A 25031-nucleotide genomic window follows, 5' to 3' on the forward strand; every position below is an offset into this window, starting at 1 on the left:
TTGCTATAAAAATTATAGACTCTATCCAAAACATTAAGATCAATTGCCCTAATCCAGAAATAATATTTTGGTCATTTAGTAAAAATTAGAGACTAGAAAGAGAAAAGGTATAAGACTAGCACAGTACCTGCCACTTGGAAGGAGCTCAGTAAATATGAGTTTTCACAACATAGACCACGAGGAATGAAAGTATTAATTTGCCCCATAGATCATGAAAAATCAGATAGCCAGTAGAGTGGGCAACTAAAACCATATTGTTTTAGAATGTATTTATGATAGGGGCGCCTGGGTGGCGCAGTCGGTTAAGCGTCCGACTTCAGCCAGGTCACGATCTCGCGGTCCGGGAGTTCGAGCCCCGCGTCAGGCTCTGGGCTGATGGCTCAGAGCCTGGAGCCTGTTTCCAATTCTGTGTCTCCCTCTCTCTCTGCCCCTCCCCCGTTCATGCTCTGTGTCTCTCTGTCCCAAAAATAAATAAACGTTGAAAAAAAATTAAAAAAAAAAAAAAAAGAATGTATTTATGATATAATATGTCCCATCAGCACAGCATTTTATATGAGTAAATATTACATCTGTACTGCATTTGATTTAAGTCATGAAAGTGTTTTAGGACATAAGGCAACCTGAAGGTAAGTGACTTTCCCATAAATACTTGTGTTTCAATCCTAGTTGTTTATATTAGGTGATATGGATTTATTTTTATTTAGGGTGAAGTGGATGCTATTAAACTAATGGAGTAAGGTTGTCTTTGAAAATTTGTTGAGCTATAAAAGGAACATTATTGGCATCTTAATCAGAATTTTCTAATATTTGGCTCTAAGTTGACAGATGTGAGTGTGATTATTTTTAATTTTTTTCTTACTGCTTACATATTTTATGTCATTTTCAGTTACACACTAAGAATACTAGGTCCTATCACACATTTCCCTGCACTGTAGCCACATCCTTTAATTAACACTGAACATTTTTCATCAACCTTTATATAACTAAGAAAACACAGTTACAATGCCGTTGATGTGAATGTACAAGTTTTGACCTATATTCTCATGTTCAACTACTACTTTGCATTGTCTTGGTCATGTATTTTGTTTAACCTTAAGATCTGAATTTGTTTTAGTGTGTTTAATAACCTTATTTTTATTCACAGTGGCTTAAAGAATGATTATAACAAAGAAACATTCACCTTGAAGCATAAAATTGATGAACAGATGTTCCCTTGTCGATTCATTAAAATAGGTAAGGTTTTCAGCATTCTGAAATAGAAATAAATTCTTCATACCATCAGTCAGCAAACTACAGCCTGTGGGCTGAGCTGAATCCTTCAGGACTCCTGTTTTTTAAAACATTTTGAGAACACTGCCACACTTGTTATTCACTGGTTATATAAGTCTGTATCTTGCTTTTGCGCAACAAAGACATAGTTGAATAGTTGCAAGAGACAAAATGTTTACTGCTTGGCCTTTTGCAGAAAAAGTTTTCTGATCCTTACTTTATACATCAATAACCAAATGACAATTATTTCAAGTGGGACCTTTTCCAAATATTTTTTCATTTGAAAGTTTTCTTAGAAGGTTTATTGAGAGGGGCACCTGGGTGGCTCAGTCAGTTAAGCGTCTAACTCTTGATTTCGGCTCAGTTCATGATCTCAAGGTTTGTGGACTTGAGCCCCCCTTCAGGCTCTGTGCTGACATTGTGGACCCTGCTTGGGATTCTCTCTCTGTCCCCCCCCCCCAAAAAAAAATAAATAAATAAACTTAAAAGAAAAAAGGTTTAATGAGATAAGTGACTTGTTTCAGCTTTGATTGTTTCATAGAGGATTCATCAAATTGTAAAGCTATAATATTCTAAACTAAATACTGATGAATCCCTTAAGGCAATATATTATGGCTATTTCCTATTCTGCTTTTTTTTTTTTAACTTTATTTATTTATTTGAAGAAAGAGACAGTGTGAGTTGGGGAGGGGCAGAGGGAGAGGGAGACAGAGAATCTCAAGCAGGCTCTGCACTGTCAGCACAGAGCCTGATGTGGGGCTCAAAGTCAGGAGCCGTGAGATTATGACCTAAGCCAAAACCAAGAGTTAACCAAAAGTTAACCAAGAGTTAACGCTTAACTGACTGAGACACCCAGGTGCCCCTCCTATTCTGTTTTTTGTCTTTTTTTTCCTCATTAAACTAATTTTATGGCCCACTAATATGGTGCATTGTAATGTTTAAAAAATACTACCTAAGGCATGTATTTATTTAGCTTAAAACAGTATTTGTAATGCTTCCTTAAAATTATTAATTTTAGGGTTATTTTGCTTTTCTTTAGGATTTATTATTTAGAAGGTAGAAAAGTTGAGGACTTGACAATTTTAATTTGTATCTATGTTGCATAACTATGACAATATTATCTTAAAATTAGAGTGAATTAGATCCTTCAGAGAATAATAGTAATAAAAGCTAGAATCCCATGTTTTGATTTGAGAGAAAAATTCCTCTTTTGGAACAAGTAGTGTACCTCATTGTCATTGCCAACTTATCAAGAGGTGGCCTGTTCATTTCATTGAGTCAAATAGTTCTATTGGGCAAAAAGAATATATTAAGGTCTTAATAAAGACTACAGGGAAAGCTATTCTTAGAATATTTGGGCTATCCATGGGCCCCTGAGTGGCTCAGTCAGTGAAGCGTCTGACTTTGGCTCAGGTCATGATCTTGCAGTTCACGAGTTTGAACCCCTCATCGGGCTCTGTGCTGGCAGCTTAGAGCCTGGAGCCTGCTTCACATTCTGTCTGTCTCTCTCTCTCTGCCCCTCCCTGCTCATGTGCACGCTCTCTCTCGCTCTCTCTCTCTCTCTCGCTCTCAAAAATAATAAACATTAAAAAAAATTTTTTTTAATTAAAAAAAAAAAGGATATTTGGGCTATCCACTGTGCTACTTTCTTTTATAACTATAGTTTCTGTTATTATAATGAATAATTGTAAATAAAAACCTATTTCCTGTTTTCCTGTGAGAATTTATGAAGAAGCAGATTTTTTTACTATGTTTAACTCTTGGTCCTTTTTTCTTTTTTTTTTTTTAACCAAGTACTGCTTTCCTCAGTTTGTGGACCGCTGGCTCCTACAGCCCTTGCATAGTTACGTGTTTCAGATATACAAGTCGTGAAATATCTTATATTTTCCTATAAAGTACTTCTTCAGCTTCTATTTTGCTTCGTCATACAAAATGAAATTTCTTTTTTTTATGTGCTTTATTTGTGCTTTTTTGCATGATACCTACAGTCTTTGGTTTACATTTAAGGAAAATATGTACTGCTATAGCTCTCAGTCTTCTAGTATTTGTCATTAGAAGAAGTGTGAATAAATATGTAGGGAAGTTGCATAGTTTCTTAAAAATTTGTAAAACAGAGGTCTCTTCTGGATGAGTTAGACATTCAACTGCCCAAAGACAAGAAATTGGACCTCTTTCCAGCCCTTTTTGTCAGCCTTTAATTACAGAGTATAATGATGCCTTTTACTTAACCCTGGGTTAGTTTCATGGTTTTCAGGCAAATGTTAACTTGAGCTTTTCAAGTGATTATAGGCACTTACTAACTCATGATATTTAGGATATTAATATTTAGATAACTTCATATTTCTTTTCTATTAAAAGATGTTAGTAATGGTCAGCTGTGTGTTTGCTTTCTAGTCTTTTCAACATTCTCTTGATATGTTTTGTTTGAAAATAAGGTAAATGTGAAACTATTAGGTTAGTATTTTTAGTTTATAACTGTTTTCTTAAAAGGTCATTCTGAAAAAGCACTTGTGATGTGTAGCTGTCTCTTGGTGGTGATTTAGCAGATATTTGTTTGCCTGCTTGGCATAAATTGTTAGAATGACTTGGATTTCTGTGGATTTTTTGGATTTTTGCAGCCTGGATAGTTGTGGGGGCTTCAGGGAGAAGCTTCAGCTCTGGCTGGATTGGGCCTGCATTCTGGATCCTCAAAAGTATTTAGAAGTCTAGAATGAATACTAAGTCTGGGACGGGTGTGAGTGCCCTGATGGTGGCCCTTTGTGAAAGCATGTGGAAAGGTGACATTTTAAAAAGTGTACTATTAAGAGGAAAATTAATATAGTAGTAATAGCTTATAATAATAATAGCTGACATTTATTGAGCACTTACTGCATGCCAGTTACTGTGCTAGATGTTTTGTATACTTATTAATTCTATAAGAGAATAGATGCATCCTTTCAGAGTGGTTAGTCTTGAACTTTTAAGATGATCTTTCAGAACTTTAAAATTACTGTCATCTTCTAACAGCTGTTTTAGCCATCTAGCTAAGAGCTTCCTAAGGGATACTGCTAAAGCACACTGAATGTGTCACAGATGCATTTCATTGTGCTGAGGTGTTGACCCCCCCCCCCTCCTTGATCCTAGAGTAACAAGAGCCTGCAGGCTCTTATCCTTGTTTTCCATAAACATTATCACTGTTTGTGCATGTCATTATGAAGAAGGTTGGGAAGCACTGATCCTGATCATATCCGTGTCTGATTGTGCCATGAGGAAAACTGATGGTTGAGCCCTAGGATGCAAACTCTTAGCCTTAGGATGTGTATTAGCAGTTTCTAATCTTTATTTGAGGTAGGAGCAAAGACATCTTTCATTGGGGAGCAAAGAACATGTGCTTCAAGCTGCAGATCACATTTAGATTTCTTTTTCTTTTTTTTTTTAACTTTTTAAAAAATATTTATTTTTGAGGAGAGGGAGACAGCGCGCGAGCAGCGGAAGGGCAGAGAGGGAGACACAGAATCTGAAGCAGGCTTCAGGCTCTGAGCTGTCAACACAGAGCCCAACATGGGGCTCGAACCCATAGATTGCGAGATCATGACCTGAAGTTGGACGTTCAACCGAGCCACCCAAGCGCCCCTAGATTTCAGAAATATAATGTGTAGTATGTCTATTATGTATTATTAGAATTATTAATGCTATAAAAATCATTTGTAAAATTTGAAGTGAGTGTACATTACTCTGCTTATTCTTTATAGAGCCCTTCAATTTGTTAAAAAATTATACTCTTCATCTTTAATATATGATTTTCTTGTTCTCTGAAAGGTTTTAAGCATTATAACTAATATTAGTCTAGAAATATTTCTGTTGGGTCATCCAGTATATAGACAAAATCTCACTAAAACACAATTGCTAAAAGGTCTTTAATAAAGTGAACATTTTACTGGGACTTGAGTAAGATATGTTAAGATATTTTTTTTCCTCCAAATCTTATTGAACTTGGACCTGGAACTTCAAATTACTAACTAATGTCTGGTTATACTTAGAGACTATATGTTCTTTTGGCCTTGGGTTTAGAATCCTATTTTATTTTGACTCCTACTACTTAATGGTTATTGCTGTGATGTAATAGATCAACTTTTTACTTTTTAAATGGTACTGCTACATAAAGGAATGAACACCAAAACAATGATGATAATTTAGTATTCAGTGGTATAAAACTTTTTGACATTTTTGTCGTTTGCACATGTAAACTGAAAGCCATATTAAACATCCTAATAGTCAGTCATATATCCTAATAACTGGTGGCTACTGCCTTTGTGTTTCTTCATTCACACAGATAGGAAGTCATCTGACGTAGCTCCTCATTGAGCATGATGTGCTAAAAGAGAGCAGTGGACTTGGAAATCAATAGGTTTGATGTCAAATATGATGGCTATTCTGTTTTGATACTTAAAACTTGACAAGTGTTAGCTTCTGAATAGTTACATTATTCATTCTGAACCATATTAGTGTTACATTAAAACCCATTGGCTTATCTTACACTTTGAGTTAGTCTTTTATCCGTGCATGGTTTTGTAACATCATTCATTGTTCATTTAGAAATACAGTTTACTGAGTTATGCAGATCTCCCAAATGTGGAAACATTTCATTCTGTAATATTAAAAAAATCATGGTCATTAATATATCACCATCAGTCTCATCAGAAATTGCCTAAAAGTAGTTAAATTCACAACCTTAGATACCAATTTTCTGAAATTCTCATTTTTCCTTGAAAGCTTGAACTTTATCCTTGGCAACAAATATTGTCAGTTGTTTTCTTTGAAATGATTGATAAATATCTGGCATATACCCCAAACTCAATAATCATAGATTGCCTATAACTTTTTCTTTTAAGAGGAAATTGTATCCTATTGGTGGTGGTGGGGACAAATGACAATTATAGCTCATAACTCAAACAGCTGTACGGGTTCTTTTGTTTGAGGAACCGCCATGCTTTGGTATACAGTGGAAGTGCTTTATGTGTACTTGCCATTTTGTCACACAGAATATTAAAAAGATTTGTCCTTAATGTTAGGAATTTATTAAAAATTTTTATTGTGTCATCAAAGACATTCTTAAATGAATTGTCCTTTAAAAATTTTTTTATTTTAGAAAATAAAGAGGGAGGGAGAGAGAGTGAGCAGGGAAGAGGGGCAAAGGGAGAGAATCTTAAGCAGGCTCCACACTCAGCATGGAGTCCAATGCGGGGCTTGATCTCACAACCCTGGGATCATGACCTGAGACGAAATCAAGAGTCGGATGCTCAGCCGACTGAGCCTGAGCCACCCAGGTGACCCTGTACTTTTCTTTCCTTAAAAAATTTTTTTTATTACATTTACTTGTTTTTGAGAGACAGTGAGACAGAGTGCAAGTGGTGGAGGGGCAGAGAGCGAAGGAGACACAGAATCCAAAGCAGGCTCCAGGCTCTGAGCAAACGTTCAGCACAGAACCCGACACAGGGCTCAAACCCACGAACGTGAGATCATGACCTGAGCCAAAGTCAGACACTTAACTGACTGAGCCACCCAGGCCCCCCCTCCCCCATGCTTTTCTTTTTAAACATTTTTTGTTAATGTTTATTTTTGAGAGAGAGGGAGCACAAGCGGAGAAGGGGAAGAGAGAGAGGGAGACACAGAATCCAAAGCAGGCTCCAGGCTCTCAGCTATCAGCACAAAGCCAAATGTGGGGCTCGAACCCATGGACTGTGAGATCATGACCTGAGCTGAAGTCGAGCGCTTATCCGACTGATGTAGTTAGTATACCTTAGCTCCTGAGCCACCTTGGTGCCCCTGTATTTTACTTTTTTTAACTGCAAGTATATGATGGTGAGGAATACAGTGCAGTCTCTACTGTATCAAGAATACTAACACATTTCATGCTACTGCTCTTCATGGCACTGCTGATGTGTCGGAAGTTATACTCACCATTGTCTTTTCACCAAGAGTGCAAATGTCAGGACAGTTAAAAATGTAATGATAAATAATGATAAAATCTTAGTCTTATTATAAACAATGGTTTTGACCACTTGGTACATCCTGAAAAGGTTGCAGGGGTCCCCAAGACACAGTGGATCATATGTTTAAAACCTTTACTTTGTTCTGTCATTACTGAAGTGAAATGTTACCTTCATTCTATGGTAGGTAAATTCCTCTGAATCTTGAGATTTTTGGATATACTTTTCTGCTTCAGTAATTTATCTTCCTTTTCCCCCACTAATATCAAACTTATAATTACTATGTATTTTTAGAATGTTTACTTTCTTTTGGATATTCTTGTGTTACTCATTTTTTAAAAACCAATTTGTTCAGTTACATGACAAGAGATAAATGAATATTGGGTGTCTGGCTGGCTCAGTCAGTAGAGCATGCCACTCTTGGGGTTGTGAGTTCGAGCCCCACGCAGAAATTATTTATAATCTTTAAAGAATAAAATGGATATGTACCATTGAGACTTTGATTGAGATTACATTAAATTTATAATTGAGGGGAACTAAGATGTTTACAACATTGAGTTTTTCCATTTAGGAACGTAGTATGTCATTTCGTTTTTTCATTTCTTAAGTAAAACTCTATATTTTCTTAAATAGATCTTGCATATTTTAAACTTTCTTCTGAGATATTGTAAGTTCTTTTGGCCGTTTTAAATAGGACTTTTTCATTATATTTTCTAGTTGGTTATTATAAGTAGAGGGAAAATTGATTTTCATGTTTACCTTGCATACAAACTTAAGTTTTCCTGTTGAATCTCTTGAATTATTTAAGAAGATAGGTTTATCATTCTCAAGTGTAAATATTTTTTAATTTGCATTTTTTTCTCACCACATTTGATAAGATCTCCCATATAGTATTGCATAATAGAGATAATTGGGCTTTGTCTGATTCCTGACTTGAGTGGCAACATGTAATGTTTCTCGGTTAAGTTCAGTTTTTGAGGCCTTTGATATTAAAAAAAAAATCTAGCTTAGGTAGTTTTATTTTGCCTTCTATTTCTTATATATTAAAAGGGTTTTTTTAATGAATAGGAAATGAATATTATTAATTTACTCTTAGCACTATTTGAAGTTATCAAACACATTTCTTTTACTGTGTTAACATTGTGAATTATTAATATAGCTTCTGTTGTTAAACCATCCTTCCATTCCTGCAGTGAACTCCCATTTGGTTACAGTGAAAACCTGGTAGAATGTTTCTGCAACTTTTAAAAATTTTTGAATATATAGTTAGCTGAGATTAGCCTTAAGTTCTTTTTCTTCTGGTTTTGTTTTCAGGGTTATGCCACTTGTTAAGTAATTGAACTTTTGATCTCTTTTTGTGTGTTGATATAGTTTAATTTATATAGTAATTATTTGTTTATTGTGGGTTTGATAAAATTTGCCTACTTAGTCATCTAGCCTTGTCCTGTTTTTAGAGGGGTAAATAAATGAGCACTTTAAACTTATTTTATAGTGTTTTTATAGTCAAAGAATCCTCTAGATGGCATGATTCATATTTTCTTTATTTTTATTTTTGTTTCAGTTTTTTTTACTGTAGCCCCAGCACCTAGTAATACAGTGTTAGGCTTCTAGAAAATGTTCCGAAAATTTGCTGAATGAATTTTAATAGGCTCGAATAGTGATTTTACTTTGCTAAAGTTTTATTTGAACTATGTTAATTTTTTTTTCTTTTTCTTTCTTTTTTATCTTCACAAAGTTCCACTCTTATCCTGGGGACCCAGCTTTAACTTTAGCATCTGGTATGTTGAACTTAGTGGCATTGATGATCCTGATGTAGTACAGCCCTGTCTCAACTGGTATAGCAAGGTAGGACTGTGCTTTAAAATCCTGATTTTATGTTTCTGATTCCTATAAAGGGAGACATGTGTCAGTCTTTTGTCTTCATTGCTATTGAGAATAATAATAACTGTAATGCTTAATTAACATTTATTATTTACATTCTGCCAGCTGCTAAGAAATCTTTATGACGTATTTAATCATTACCACTCTGTGACATAGGTACAATTATCATCCCTATTTTATAGATGATGAAATAGAGCACCGAGAGTTTAGTATCTTACCCAAGTCCACACAATTGTATAGTGCCCAAGCCAGCATATAAACTCAGATGGTCTGGCATTATGTTACTACCTGTCTGACCCTGAATTTTGTTTTCAGCCTATATTGATAGAAATAGTTAAACACAGTTTTTAGTGGACTAGCTTTGATTCTATATTGGTTTTATAATACATTACTCCATTGTATTTGTTGAATAAAATAGGCATATTTTCTTCTAAAGAATTTGAAATAGTTTTTATAAATATTATGATCTTGTGCTTATAGGAAGTATAAGAATTATATTTAACAGTTGTATTCATAGACTATTTTATACAATAGATGCAGTCTGAAAAATGTGAGTTTAAATTATTGAGGAATAGATCTGGGTTTTTTGCATACCCTTTATACTTTGTTTTTTGTTTTTGATGTATATTTATTCGACTCATGACTTTTTGGGGGGCGGGGCTCTCTTGTCAAGAAGATAATAAAATTTTAGTCCAATCACCACTTCCTGTTATTTTTATTTTCAAGTAGGGGTGAACTGATCTACTCCTAGAAGGTTGGGAAACAATGTAGATTCTTAGGTTTTTAGTGTAGAATTTCAGCTTTTTTTCTGGTTAGTTTAATTGAGGAAGTCTTTGACTAATTTATTTTTGGCATTTGATTATATTCAACTTAAAATTGATGCCGACTTTTAGTATTTTCTGTATTTTTCATATATTCTTGGATTCCCTGTAATACTGTAAGTTCGTTCAAGGTAGAGACAATATTTTTAAATATTAAAAATCACCTTTACAGTGTTACACACATAATAGTACATACGTAACATCTTCTAAATTCTGTTGGTTCTTTTAAAAAATAATGGTTAAATTTCTCTCTTACTGAATAAAATTTTCCCTTTAGCCTATGGTGTGTGTGTGTGGGTGTGTGTGGGTGTGTGTTTTCTTTAACATACACAAATCTCTTGATATTGTAGGAAGTTGCACATTTCACCTGTTCACCCCCCAGCCTTGTGGAGAGATTATATTTGAGAGCATAAAATTGTTCAGCCTCGTTCACTTTTCAAGTTCTCTGCATTTATTATGAACCTCTAGAAATTAGATAACTCTTCATCCTCTTTGAGTTTTAGTGTTTTTCTTAAAGCATTAGAATTCTATTATTTCATAAATTTTCTCCTTCTATGTATCTGTATACAACTTGATAGAAAACTTAAAATGTGGATACGACTCACATTCCTAAAGGCAACATGATTGAAAGGTATCACTGTTTAGTATGTTTCTTGATAGTCATGATAAATCTTTATTTAGAGGCCAAGGGTAATAAATTAATAATGTAAAGTTAGTTTGGATAAATAATCTTTTGTTATTTGAAAGGAAAATCATGGTTAACTGTAATACTTAAGGAAAGATATTTTGACATTTTATTAATAAAAAAATCAGCCAACTGTAAGCTTATTTGTGTTTCAAGTCTTATAAATCTTCTAAAAGGTAGTATTATTTTTTGCCTTATTAAAGAATAATGCTTATAAGAAAATCATATTTTTGTTTGGTCATCATGCATTGCTTTTTTGTCATTAATTTTGTTAACTTAGGAAATTTCATAAAGTATTCTTGAAGTTACTTTTTCAAAAAAATCTGAGCTTGTATTTTTGGCATTCATCCTATTAGAGAGTTAATAAACTCAACATTCTTTTTGGATTCTAGTTAATTGAGATGTTTACTTTATAGCTATTTAATAGATAAGGTAGCCAGGCATGGAAAAAATTATAAAATTTAAGTAATCTCTTTCTGAACATTTTGAGGCATAAAACCTGTTTGTGAATTTTGAAATATATAAACATTGGATAATATTTGCTTTTCAAGTAATAACTTATTACTGAGAACCAAGAACAAAAAGTGTGATGACTTCTGTGTATCGTGTAATGGTTTCTGTGCTTTCAGTACCACCATTGCAATCTGATTAGTAAGAGCTGTAGACGTTATAATCTTGGTAGTCTTCAGTGGTCTTTGATAAACAGTTTCTCTGCTTCTTTTCTTAAAAGTTGAGGCTCAAGGTTTGGTTTCATCTTTTTATATCTTTCAACTTCATGAAATACATACCTGTGGGTATATTTGTATATATTTATCTTTTTCATATCTTTCTGCTATATACTTTGTGACTTTTGGCAAGCGATTACAATTGACTAAGCTTTAGTTTTGCCATTTCAAAGTGGGAATGATAATGATGCTAATGAAGAGTGTTAGTACAGTGGTTAGCACATAGTAAACGCTCACTTTAGGTTTGTTGTCACTTATTATTGCCTACAGTAATAACTAAGCAAATCTCTTCTTTTCATACTTTCTCTTGTGTTCCAGTAGTACCGTGAACAGGAAGCCATTCGCCTTTGCCTAAAACACTTTAGACAACACAACTATACAGAGGCCTTTGAATCGCTGCAAAAAAAAACCAGGATTGCCCTGGAACATCCCATGTTAACAGATCTACATGATAAACTGGTGTTGAAGGGTGATTTTGATGCTTGTGAAGAATTGATTGAAAAAGCTGTAAATGGTATGTTATAGACGTGTAAACTTAGTTTGGTTATTAGAGTGACTTCAAGTATATACAAGAAACAGTTTTTTGAAAAGAATATAAGCTTATGCCAATTATTAGTTTACTTTTTTCCCTGTCTTTTCATTCTGTAAAGATTGTTAGCTTGTTGAATTATGTGCTTCTTTTATATAAAAATAGGTTCATAATGAGACTTGAAAAACAGAAAAGAAACATATTTGAACTCACATATCTAAATCTAAGTTGCCATCTTAGGAAACCATGGAAGGATGCATTTCTGAATGCTAACATTGACTAGCACTAAACAATGTTTAAAAAAATGCTTTAAATGCTACCTTATGTGTTAGAGGCCTATTTATTCCTTTATGTATTTTTGTTGATATACAATTACCAATTTTAATGGCATAATTTGGCATAATGGATAGTTGGATATGCCAAAAAAACATTATTAGTTGAAAGCTATAACGAATTAGGAGATTTGTATTGGAAATATCTGTGTGGTATGGATGCTGCATAATTGCTGATTTTCTTGGGTGGTTTGTAATCTGGTTTTGAAAAAAATGTGAATATCAGAACACGATATACTCTCCAGAGGTAATTGTTTTGGATAATGGCACCTATTTGAATATTTAAAGTCTTATGTTTTGTTATTTTCTTTTATTTTTCTTTTATTTTTTTATTTTTAGCAAGAGTGTGTGAGAGAGGGAGGGAAGGAGGGAGGGAGGGGGGGAGAGAGAGAGAGAGAGTGAGTGAGTGAGAGAAAATATTTTTTAAGCAGGCTCCATGCTCAGCACCAAACCTGTCACAGGGTTTGATCCCATGACCCTTAAGAGATCATGACCTGAGACAAAATCAAGAGTCAGACACTCAACCCACTGAGCCACCCTGGCAACGCTGTTTTGTTATTTTAAAAAAGGATCTCTGGGGGCGCCTGGGTGGCTCAGTCAGTTGGGCATCCGACACGATCTCGCGGTCCGTGAGTTCGAGCCCCGCGTTGGGTTCTGGGCTGATGGCTCGGAGCCTGGAGCCTGCTTCCGATTCTGTGTCTCCCTCTCTCTCTGCCCCTCCCCCGTTCATGCTCTGTCTCTCTCTGTCTCAAAAATAAATAAAACGTTAAAAAAAAATTTAAAAAAAAAGGATCTCTGTTATAGAATGGCATTCTTTTAAAAAATCTCCCACTAACTTTCACAGTGACAAAGAGCAGAATACGTGCTTATGGTATAATAAAAAACAAACATTTGGTCTTTGTCTCCTAAAACTATTGGAATTTGGTGGAGGGATAAGAGTGTCTTAGATATTGAAATGACAGGTGGCTGGGGTCCCTAGATAGATTCAGATTTCTAGAAACACAAACCACGTGTGCAGAGGGCTAGAACTTTCAGTGCCACCCTGAACTCTGGGGAGAGGAGAGGGGTCAAAGACTGAGTTCAGTCACCAGTGGCTGATGTTTTAATCAGTCATGCCTAGGTGGTGGAGCCTATCCCCCCCCCCCCCCAAAAAAAAGAAAAGCCCTAAACATTGAAGTGCCTGAAGAGCACATGGAAAACACACACACACACACACACACACACACACACACACACACACACACTCTCTCTCTCTCTCTCTCTCTCTCTCTCTCTCTCTGGTTTTATTATCAATCCTGAAGGGGGTTGTGGGAACCCCAGATTTGTATGCAGTAAATCAGAAGTACAAGTGGCCTGGGACTTGCAGTTGGCATCTGAAGTGGGGTAGGCTTGTGGGACTGAGCCCTTTCACTTATGGGGACCTGTTGGTAACTTCAGGCAGATAGTGTCAGAATTGAGATGTTGGATACATCCCATTTCGTGTCAGAAATTGGAGAAATGGTTGGTGTGAAAAAAAAAAACCCACACATTTGGTATCAGAAGCACTGTGAGTAAAAACAGCTCAGTGTTCAGTATAAAACTTGTGGAATTAAATTTGGAGATTTTTTTAATAGGGAGACAGAAAAATAGACTTTCTCAGTTCTGTGCTTTCATATAGTTTAATCTTATTGCTGTTACCATTTGTTATTAGATGCTCATTTATCAGATAGGTTGACTATTTTACAACTGAAGAAAATGGAACCAGTACAGCCTACTTTGAGTTTATAAATTTTAAATTAACTTAAAATGAATTGCTTCTGGCTTCATTGCTTTGTAATAACCAACTTGTCTCTTAGCTTTATACATTGTTAGGGCTTATTTATATTTATTTGGTAATGATTCTTGCAAATAAATGATTACTGTTTGGGGTGAGGTAGAAGGGGGGAAGGAACTAGGGAGCAGATTGGGAAGAAAAAAAATTTTCCCATATTGGTAATAGAATAAACATTGGAATATAAACAAATAGAATATGTATGATTATTAATCTCTTCCCAAACCATTCAAATGCCACCAGTGAAAGTATAAATGTACGTATGCCATTTTTTTTAATCTTTATTTATTTTCAGAGAGGGAGAGAAAGAGCATGCGTTAAAGCACGTGCACACATGAGCAGGGGAGGGGCAGAGACAGAGGGAGGGAAAGAATCCCAAGCAGGCTCCATGAGCCCGATGCTGAGCTCAATCTGGGCTTGATCTCACAAACACGTGAGATTATGACCTGAGTCTAAATCAAGAGTCAGAAGGTTAACTAACTGAGCCACCCAGGCCCTCCTATGTGTGCCATTTCTGAGAATGAGGAAGTCATACGTGCTTTCATGGTTTGTTACTTTTGTTTCAGATCTTTAAGGCATGTAGTATTTTATTAAGGTAAATAACAATGACAGCAAAAGCAACTGGCAACTTTATGCTATGACTAGGCTAGAAACAGTTATATTTAAAAACTGTGTCTTTAGGAGACACCTGAGTGGCCAGTCACCTAAGCATCCAACTCTTGGTTTTGGTTTAGGTCATAATCATGGTCCCTGAGATGGAGCCCTGAGTCAGGCTCTTCACTGACAGCTCAGAACCTGCTTGAGATTCTCTCTCCTCCCTACCCTCTCTCTGCCCCTCCCCTGCTCATGTGCTCACTCACTCTCAAAATAAACAATAAATTTAAAAAACTAAATAAAAACTGTGTCTTTATAAATATACTCCTATAAGTGAAACTGTTAAGACTATGTGAAACTCTGATACTACAGAGACTTATTGGCTCTAGGAAGGACCCGAGTTTAGGGAACATTGGTCATAACTCTGTTCTTGAGACTTAGAGCTAAGTCATGTTTTTTGTATTCCTAAACTGGCTTGGAACAGTATTTAGTTAATAAACATTCCTTTCAGGGGTGTTCAGTTGCTGCTGACTTCACTGATGATGATTTGTTGGACAAATAAGGAAGTAAACACTGAAGAGTTTTTTGGCTTGTGTTCCACTAAAAACATAGAGAAGGGCAAGAAGTTCCTGTTTGCTAAATAGGAAAGTTGAGAGAATGAAAAGCATTTTCTATGAAGCATCTTATAATGGATGAAACAAAAAATGATTTTTCGTATATATTAGCATGTTCTTCAAGTATGGTATTTTAAGAAAGTGTCTAATAGGCTTCCTAGTTGTTAGAAACATCCCTGCATTTAACAGAAGACCATGGAGGAGGAGAAGGGGGAAAAAAGAAGAGGTTAGAGAGGGAGGGAGGCAAAACATAAGAGACTCTTAAAAACTGAGAACAAACTGAGAACAAACTGAGGGTTGATGGGGGGTGGGAGGGAGGGGAGGGAGGGTGATGGGCATTGAGGGCACCTGTTGGGATGAGCACTGGGTGTTGTATGGAAACCAATTTGACAATAAATTTCATATTAAAAAAAAAGAGAAAGAAACATCCCTGCATTTACATTTAATTTCATGACAGGTGATTCCTGAACCAATTAATGCTACTTTTTTGTTGACAGTGTCTGGGGAAAAGGTAGAGTCCAGTGATTATGGGCAAAACTAATCACCAAGGAACAGGAACTCATCACTTTGCAGTGTTTATCTTATTTCCTCTTGAAATTAAAGTTTGCTTTTGTGAGGTAAGGGAGTGATAAAGTTTAGTAAAGTTTAGTAAAATCAAGTTTAATAAAAGGGTCCAAAAGTTTCAGCTGGAGGTCTTTATCGTCTTCCCACTTTCCCTCCTCTTCTCCCTTTTCTTTCTCCTCTTTTATCTGTTTCTTCTCACCCCGTGGTTTACGCAGTGGTGGTTAATTATGTGGCTGGCCTGTTTCCCTGTCAGCATTTTTTTTAAGTGAGATCTCTAGGCTTGTTGGAGTTTCTAGCCTTTGTGGCAGGGTTTTTTTTTTTTTTTTTTTTTTTTAACGTTTATTTTTGAGACAGAGAGAGACAGAGCATGAACAGGAGAGGGTCAGAGAGAGAGGGAGACACAGAATCTGAAACAGGCCCCGGGCTCTGAGCTGTCAGCACAGAGCCCGATGCGGGGCTCGAACTCACAGACTGTGAGATCATGACCCGAGCTGAAGTCGGCCGCTCAACCAACTGAGCCACCCAGGCGCCCCTGTGGCAGGGTTTTTAACTACAGATCTAGTATTGTTAATGGCCATAGGGCTGTTCATATTCTATGTATCCTGAGTGAGCATGGGTAGTTTGTGTCTTTTTTTTTAAAGTTATTTATTTTGAGAGAGAGAGAGAGCTCATGAGGAGGGGAGGGGTAGAGAGAGAGGGAGAGAGAGAATCCCAAGCAGGGTCTGAGCTGTCAGTGCAGAGCACGACGTGGGACTCCATCCCACAAATCGCGAGATCATGACCTGAGCTAAAACCAAGAGTTGGGCGCTTAACTGACTGAGCCACCCAGGTGCCCCAGTGGTTTGTGCCTTTTAAAGGGCATGCCCATTTCATCTAAATTAGTGCATTTATTGGCATAAATTGTTTATGCCTTTATGGCACCTTTATGTCTTATTTTTTATAGTGGTGGTTTTTGTCTTTTGTATTTGTCATTTTTGTCTCAGCAGTCTGGCTAGACATCTATTAGTTTCATTTTAAGAAAACAGCTTTTGGTTTCTTTGTTACCTCTCTCTCTTCTCTCACCCCTGTGTGTGTGTGTGTGTGTGTGTGTGTGTGTGTGTGTGTGTGTGTGTGTTTCTGTTCTGTTTCATTGATTTCTACCTTTATTATTTCCTTTTTTTTCTGCATAGTGTAGTTTTAATTTGCTCTTCTTTTTCTAATTTCTTACAAATGAAACCCGAGGCCATTAATTTGAGATCCTTCTTTACTAATATAAGCATTTAGTGTTAAAGAATTTTCTTTTAAATGTAGTTTGCTCCCTGGTGAGTCAGATACTGCCCCAGGTTGAGTTGTTGCACAAAGAAAACTGTAGCATAGAAGGAGATCACAGGGGATGGCTTCCAAAACTGTGACTCCCAAAGAGGGGATAAATGGGTTCCTTTTGTTTAGGGTTAGGGTGAATATTTAGATTGGGAAGCCTTGTGATCTCTTGTAGAGAAGGGCATAAGGTCACCATGTGCCTTAAGGAAACATGCCTACACACAGATTGTATGTCATGTAAATGAAGCCGAGTCTCCTCTTTGGGCAGAGGTTTTAGTATTATAATGAGGTAAAGGTGGTTGTGAGTCATTCCAGAGGTCACCCCATGGTCCTTCTGCACGGGAGTTGGGAGTTTAGCTGAAAAGGTCTGGGTGGTCTGAGCCTGTGGGGTCTTGTCAGGGCCCTTGCCATCACCTCATGAGTGGTTTCAGGTTTCATTTGCCTGAGTTAAGAGCTAAACCAGAAAGAAGAGCTTAAGGAAAAACAAGACAAATGCTCGTAAGTACGAGCTGGTGGTTCTTGGGATCCAGACAGTGACATAAACACTGCTAGCTGTATATCACAAATTCTGCTTTGTTGTGTTTTCACTCCTGTTCAGTTTAAAATACGTATGCATAATGGCACACTTTTCTTTCCAACCCTCCTTATGCCTTATTTTGTTCTCTTGCACTTAATCTTTTGGTCAGGATATCTAGTACAAGCGTGAGATGACATAATGATAGTGGATATCCCTATCTCAAAAGAAATGTTTTCAGCATTTCATTGCAAAGTATCTTACTTGATCTGGGGTTTTGGAGCTTCTGTATTAGATTCCTAGATTGCTAAGAGTTTATGTTATTAATGGGTATTTAATTTTACCACTTTTTCTCTATCTTTTGTGATACGATTTTTTCCTCCTAAATTCTATTAATATGTGAAATCAGTGATTGATTTTCTAATGTTAAACCTCAGATATATTTAACTTCTCATTTCTCAGATAAGCCTATCTTCCTTATATAATTTTTGGCCTATTTTGGACATAGATGGACTAATGTTTTGTTAGAATTCTTCCAACTATTTTCATTAGTAAGATTGGCCTTGTAATTTTTACCTTTCTCTTCAGGTTTAGCATCATTGTTACACTGATCTCACAGAAAAGGTTGAGCTAAACTTTTCTTCCTGTAATCTGAGTATGTGTAAGATTTGAATTCTTTCTCATGTGCTTGGTAGAACTTGTCATTATGCTCTCTGTGCTTCAAAATTGCTTGGAGGAAATACTTTTGTCTATCAATTCAACTTCTTTAAATGTAGGACTGTTCAGCGTTGTTTGGTTGGTTGAGCGTTTAACAAGATATCTTTTTCTAGGAATTTGTCAGTTTCACTTAAAATTTCAAACTTGTGGGCATGAAAATATACATGATATCCCCTTATTTAATGTTTTCAGGACTTCTTGAAATGTCTCTTTTCATTCTTTCTGTTTCTCATTTATGAATTCTTTTTTTCCCCCCATCACTCTTACTGTCACCAGAAGCTTATCAAGTATATACTGGTCTTTTGAGGAAACCAATTTCTGGTTTGTTGATTCTTTCCATTATTTCTAATATCTTCGACTTATGCTCTATGTTTAATGTGTCTTCTTTCTCTCTTTGGCATTAATTTGCTGTCTTTTTATAACTTACTGAGATGCATGCTTGGCATATTAATTTCCAGACTTTGTTATTTTCCCATGTGTGCATTTAAGGATATAAATCCCCCTCTACTTCTTTTTTAGTTGTGCTATGAAGTATTTTCATTTTTGTCCAGTTCAGTAATTTCATTATGAAATAATATGGCTCTTTTGTGAGCCATAGTTAGATAGAAATGTAGTTTTGTTTTTAATTTCCAAATATGTTATGATTTTTTTTTATTGTTATAACTGATTTCTGGCATGAATGCATGTATTGTATTTATAGGATTTATTTATAAACTTATTTATAAATTTATTTCTAAATTTATTTATAAATACTGTATATATTTATAGGATTCTAGTTCTTTGAAATTTGATAAGACTTTCTATGGTCCAGTCTGTTTAATTTCTATAATAAACAGATCATACATACTTGGACAGAAAATGAATTCTTTGTTAAGGCAATTTTCTATATATGCCCAATTGGTCCAGTTTGCTAACCATGTTTCATAAATTTTCTTTACTGAGAGTGATTTTATCTGATTCTCTCAATTACTAAGAAAAATATTAAACTTTCCAGTGTGATTTTAGAATTGCCTGTCTCTTATAGTTCTGTCAAATTTTGCTTTATAGATTTTGAAAGCCATGTTTCTAGGTATATATACATATTAAATTCTTTAGTTTTGAATTAAATCTTTTATCATTATGAAATGTGTTTTTATCTCTAGTGGTGTTTTTGCTTGAAAAGGTATAAATTGTCTTACATTAAGCTTTTCATTTGGTGTTTGCATAACATCTATTTTTACCCTTTGTTTTCAACTGTTATATATCCTTTTGTTATTTTTTATTTTTAATTTTTAATGTTTATTTGTATTTGAGAGAGAGAGGTAGCGTGCCCACGCATGAGCAGGGGAGGGGCAGAGAGAGAGGGAGACAGAATCTGAAGCAGGCTCCAGGCTCTGAGCTGTCAGCACAGAGCCCGATGCAGAGCTCAAACTCACATACCATGAGATCACGATGTGAGCTGAAGTCAGATGCTACGAGCCACCCAGGTACCCCTCTGTATTCTTTTTTTAAAAGAAGGATTTAGTTTGATTTAAAAAAAAAAATCTGCCTTCTTTTGATTTGAGCATTTATTTACTTCGTATGATTGAATTATTGGTAAGTATATAGGTTTAATCTTACCATTTTACAGTATATGTTTTGCCGTATCTTTCATTTTTTGGTTGTTGTCTCTTCTTTTGCTTTTAATCTTTTGTTTTTCTTTTTATTTTTTTTAAGTTTATTTATTTACTTTGAGAGAGAGAGAGAGAGCACACACACAAGTGGGGTAGGGACACAGAGAGAGGGAAAGAGAACTCCGAGTAGGCTCCATGCTGACAGTGCAGAGCCTGACATGGGACTGCAACCCAGGAACTGTGCGACCATGACCTGAGCCAAAATCAAGAGTCGGATGCCCAACCGAGTCACCCAAGTGCCCCATTTTTTTCTTATGTTTGTTTGGAGGCAACATACTCTGTTTATCTAGACTATATGATTAGTCTAGAAATTATACCAAGTACACATATTTAACAGAATTCATCAGTACCTTTTCCCTTTTCCTGCACTAGAACTTAGTGGACTTTCAACTCTCATCTATTCACCTTCCAGTTCATATGCTATTGTTGTCCATTATTTTGATACCATATTAAAAGACTCTATAAAACTCAATTTTCAGCCAGTGTTCATTAAGTTTTCCTAAATATTTACTAATTTTTTTGTTCTTTGTTGATGTTTGCATCTTTGATCTTCTATCTAGGATCAGTTTCTTCTGCCTTAAGCATATCCTTTGGAATTTCTTCTAATGTAGGTGAACTCTCTCGGTTTTTCTTTGCTTGAAAATTTTGTTTCTTTTCTTAAAGGATATTTTTGCTGAATATGGAATTCTAGGTTGACAGTATTTTTTCTTTTATAATTTTAATATTTTTAAATTTTTATTTATTTATTTATTTTGAGAGAGAGTTGGACACTAAACCTACTGAGACACCCACGCACCCTGAGGGTTATTTTCTTCAAATACATTTTGGATATCAGTCCACAGTTAACTAGCTTCCATTTTTCCTGTCGAGAGTGTACTGTAATTCTCAACTGTTGCTCCTTGGAATGTACTCTTTTTCCTTATGGCTGTTTAAATATTTTATTTTTGTTTTAGATGATTTTATTTTATTCTTTTTAATTTTTTTAATGTTTATTTTTGAGAGAGAGAGAGAGAGAGAGAGTGAGCGTGGGCGGGGGAGGGGCAGAGAGACAGAGGGAGACACAGAATCTGAAGCAGGCTTCAGGCTCTGAGCTGTCAGCACAGAGCCCAGTGCAGGGCTTGAACTCAGACACCATGAAATCAGACCTGAGCCGAAGTCGGACCCTCAACCGACTGAGCCACCCAGGTGCCTAGACTATTTTTTGTAGTTACGTTAAAAGGGCAACGCCAGTGTGGCAGCCCTGTTAACTATTGGGTATTTTGGTTTTCTTTTAGTCAAATATATGTTGCCTTTGTCATTCATTTCTTTCATTTTCTCATTTATCCTTTTTAAATGCACATTTACTTTGAAGTTTTCAAATTTCTCTAAATTCTTGATCTCCTTTCTGTAAGTGGGGTTTTCTCTCCTTGCACTTTGGCCTTCATTTATGTGATTTTTTTTTTCTTCCTCTTTACCTTCAACTCTGACAATTCATGTTTTATTTCCTTTTATTGTTTTACTGTGTCTTTTTCAACTGTTTACATCTCTTAATGTTTTATAGAGAGGGTTGTTGCTTAACTTTTTTACATCCATAGAGAGGTATTTGGTTGTTTTTATCTACATCTTCCTGTTGAATCAGATTCATTTGCCACTTTAAAAAGTTTCTTTCTTCCTTTTCCTTTTTATATCTTTGTATGAAACTTGAGTTGATTATTCTTGAGTAGTACTAATCTTTAAATGAGGTGAGTTTTTCCTAACTATTTTAGGGAAGTTCCTGTGGGTCAGGAGATATGGCTGTGTTCCAGGATAGCAAGATTTTTCCTTATGATACTTCTTTTCCTTTCAGATACTGTTTCTTCTCAGCAGTACTCATCATATAAAATCTCTCTTTTTTTCCCCCTGATTGCTATCCAAAATGTTGCTTCTTTCTGTAATTCCTGTTCATTCATGCCTGTTTGTTCCCTGCCCTGATTACTCCTTTCCATCACTATTCACTTCCAACTAATTCTTCAAGGCCAGCTCTTCCAAGATCCCTTTTTTATTATTCCCACACATCAATTGCTCCCCCTTCTCCACTCCTATTTGCTTTTGTGCCATATTTCTCATTTTGTGCATCAAAGCTGGTTAGTTTTCTGCTAAGTATAGTTCCAAATATCACATCATTGTCACTGTCATAACTAACATGTATTTGAAGGCTTTGCAATGTGCCATTTACCTTTTTAAACCCTATTTATGAATTAATTTATGTAGTTATCACACCTACCTTCTAGGGTAAGCGTTGTTGTTATCCCCATCTAAAAAAAGCAGTTTGCCTAAGATAGTGCAGGTGGTAAGTGGCAGAGCTAAGATTTGGATCCGTACTTTACTATGCTTTCCTGTCCTAGTAAATGTTTACTGCTTCAGTTTCCCCAGTAGTTATTATTATTGTAGTATAAACTACCATAATTATGTCTCTTTGCAGAATTCTAACAAACTGCTGAAAAGCATATATTTTTTAAAAAATCTGCTTTATGCAGCCATTATTATTCTTGAATTATCAAAAAGGACTTTATGTTCTACAAGTTACTGCCTATAAGTGATTTTGTATTTCTTTTGAATGGCATCTCTTTTTTTTTTTTTTTAATTTTTTTACATTTATTTATTTTTGAGAGACAGAGTGACACAAAGTGAGAGTCGGGGAGGAGCAGAGAGAGAGGGAGACACAGGATCGGGAGCAGGCTCCAGGCTCTGAGGTGTCAGCACAGAACCCGACGTGGGGCTCGAACTCACAAACCGCGAGATCATGACCTGAGCCGAAGTCAGAGGCTCAACCAACTGAGCCACCCAGGCGCCCCTGTCATCTCTGTTTTGATGAGAAATCAGTCTGATAAAAGTTTGGGTTTAGGCTACAGTACTATAATCCATGCTCTCTCTCTCTTTTTTTAATGTTTGATGAGGTTTGAATTTTTTTTTTTCTTTTGGTAAAAACTTCCTAAGTTGCATTTTTTTATCATGTACTTTTTGAGAGGATATTCACTACTAGAGACAAGAACATCTTGTGCCTAGTCAGGACTGTATGAAATGTGTTTATTATAGTCTTAATCATAGGTGAAAAAAATGAGGTGGTATTGGACCTGGAGACTTTAAATAGTTAGAAAATTGTTAGCAACTAGGTAATAGCATGCTTTCTCCTAAGCGATATTTTCATTTCTTTTGGATAGTTTTACTTTTTATCAGACCCTTCTGATTTCCTGCTTTTGATGTTTGTCAGAAATAGAAATATTAGCAACTGCCTGGCTTCCTCTTAAAACATAGAAGTAATTTTTAAACTTAGATAGTTCACAAGAATGTTTAAATGCCTCAGCTTTTAATTTGTTTTAATAGTCTAAGTTTTTGCTGAGTCATATAAAATACCTACAAGTAGGAATACTGAAACAAAAGGCAAGATCTTTCAAGAATTAGAAATATAGGGAACATGCTGAAACTGTTTAGGGTGGAGAGGTGTCAATTTTTTATTTATTTTCAGATCTTAAAAGGGAATTCTTTTAAATTAAAAGAGGTATAGGTAATTTTAATTTAAGGTACCGAAATCAACGTATTTTGAAAAAATCTTTACCCTGCTTTAGTCTTTGCAGCATTTTTATTGATCGTTTCAAGGGATTTCAAGCTTGTTCGATTTCTAGACATTTCACTTTTTCTATTAAAAAAGTAAAGTTTCTTTAGTATATCTCTCATGGATTTAAAGCAATTTTAATATTTACCAAAGCCTTAATAAACATTTCCATTATTACTTTTCTTTTTGAAGACATAAAAGAAGATTCTTAAAGCATGTTATTCCGCTGAAAGTAGCCACTCCATGTAACATACTCCAGATCCAATCTGGACTATTTATTAGTAACCCAGATTACCTGGCAAGCGGCAGTAATGCATATTAGAATAGATTAAACGAGAGTCATCCTTCGTTTATCATGTTCCTCTGTACAATGCAAGCTTTTTAAAAATTGTTATAGAATTTTTGATATGGAGTGGTTAGATGATTTAATACTGTAACATGTAAGAAGGTCAATAAACTAATAATAGAGTTGGGTAGGTGGAGTGTAGAAAGGAATATGAGAGGGCTGGAATTCATAGATTACTACCTTTGTCTTATGTTAAGCCATGATTTCTCCAAAAGAAGAAGTGTTTTGTTTTTTGGTAGTATAGCTAGATTCTCAAACAAGCCATTGCTTGTAAGGAACCATTTCCACCTGACAGGAATGCTTTGGGTAAGTAAGTAATCCAGAGTAGGGACAAACCAGCATTCCAGGGAAGAAATGAAACATAACAAGTAAACTTTAGCCACAGCAGCCCATAGGTTTTTATAGGGAGATTACATTGTTTCCTTTAAATCAAAAATAATTTTTTCAACTCTTTTAGTTTTATTCTTTTAATATTGGATTTGTTTAATATGTAGTAGAATGATTTGGTGTGACAAGTTTTATTTTCCAAAGTCTTGCTTTTTTTTCCATGTGTTACTGAATAGGTAAATTTTGCCATGTCTGTTACAGTGTTTCATCTTAGATGTAATTAAAAACAAACTGATCTGTCCTATGTCTGTTAGTCTGTTATATATATATATATATATATATATATATATATATATATATATACACACACACACACACACACACACACACACATATACACACACACATATATAAAGGTATATATAGGTATATATATAAAGGTATATATATAGGTGTGTGTGTGTGTGTGTGTGTGTGTGTGTGTATATAAAGGTATGTATATATTTTTTAGAGTCCTTGGGCATGTTATTTAACTTTTCTGAACTTTGACTTTTTAATCTTTGCAATAATTAATAATCATCATTCCATAGGTTTATTTTAAGGAGTAAATTAGTTTAACCTTTGTGGTGTCTTGCTCACAGTTGGTACTCAGCAAAAGTCAGTTCCTTTTTCTTTGGTAAGATCTTTTTTGAAAAGCTATTTCTAGATTTGATAATGTTATATCTGAATAATTTTCTTTAGGTTTCATAATAGTCTCCACAGAAGAGTAGGAGACATCAAAGAGAATTGTTGTCTTTTAGAATAGTGAACAC

At 35.3% G+C, this 25031-nt stretch overlaps 1 protein-coding gene across 3 annotated transcripts in view; it reads left to right on the forward strand.

The window, feature by feature from the left end:
• MKLN1 (muskelin 1) overlaps nt 1–25031 on the forward strand; it is a 194390-nt gene that overhangs the window by 70956 nt on the left and 98403 nt on the right. For 2 of the 3 annotated variants that reach the window (XM_047851006.1, XM_047851005.1), the window contains exons 4-6: nt 1145–1233; nt 8974–9083; nt 11672–11864. In XM_047851006.1, coding sequence (XP_047706962.1) covers nt 1145–1233; nt 8974–9083; nt 11672–11864 — 392 coding nt within the window. Of the gene's footprint in view, nt 1–1144; nt 1234–8973; nt 9084–11668; nt 11865–25031 lie in introns of those variants that run through there. The other variant, XM_047851007.1, reaches the window with a different exon arrangement.

The sequence above is a fragment of the Prionailurus viverrinus genome, chromosome A2 (genome assembly GCF_022837055.1).
Source record: "Prionailurus viverrinus isolate Anna chromosome A2, UM_Priviv_1.0, whole genome shotgun sequence".
Taxonomy (NCBI): domain Eukaryota; kingdom Metazoa; phylum Chordata; class Mammalia; order Carnivora; family Felidae; genus Prionailurus; species Prionailurus viverrinus.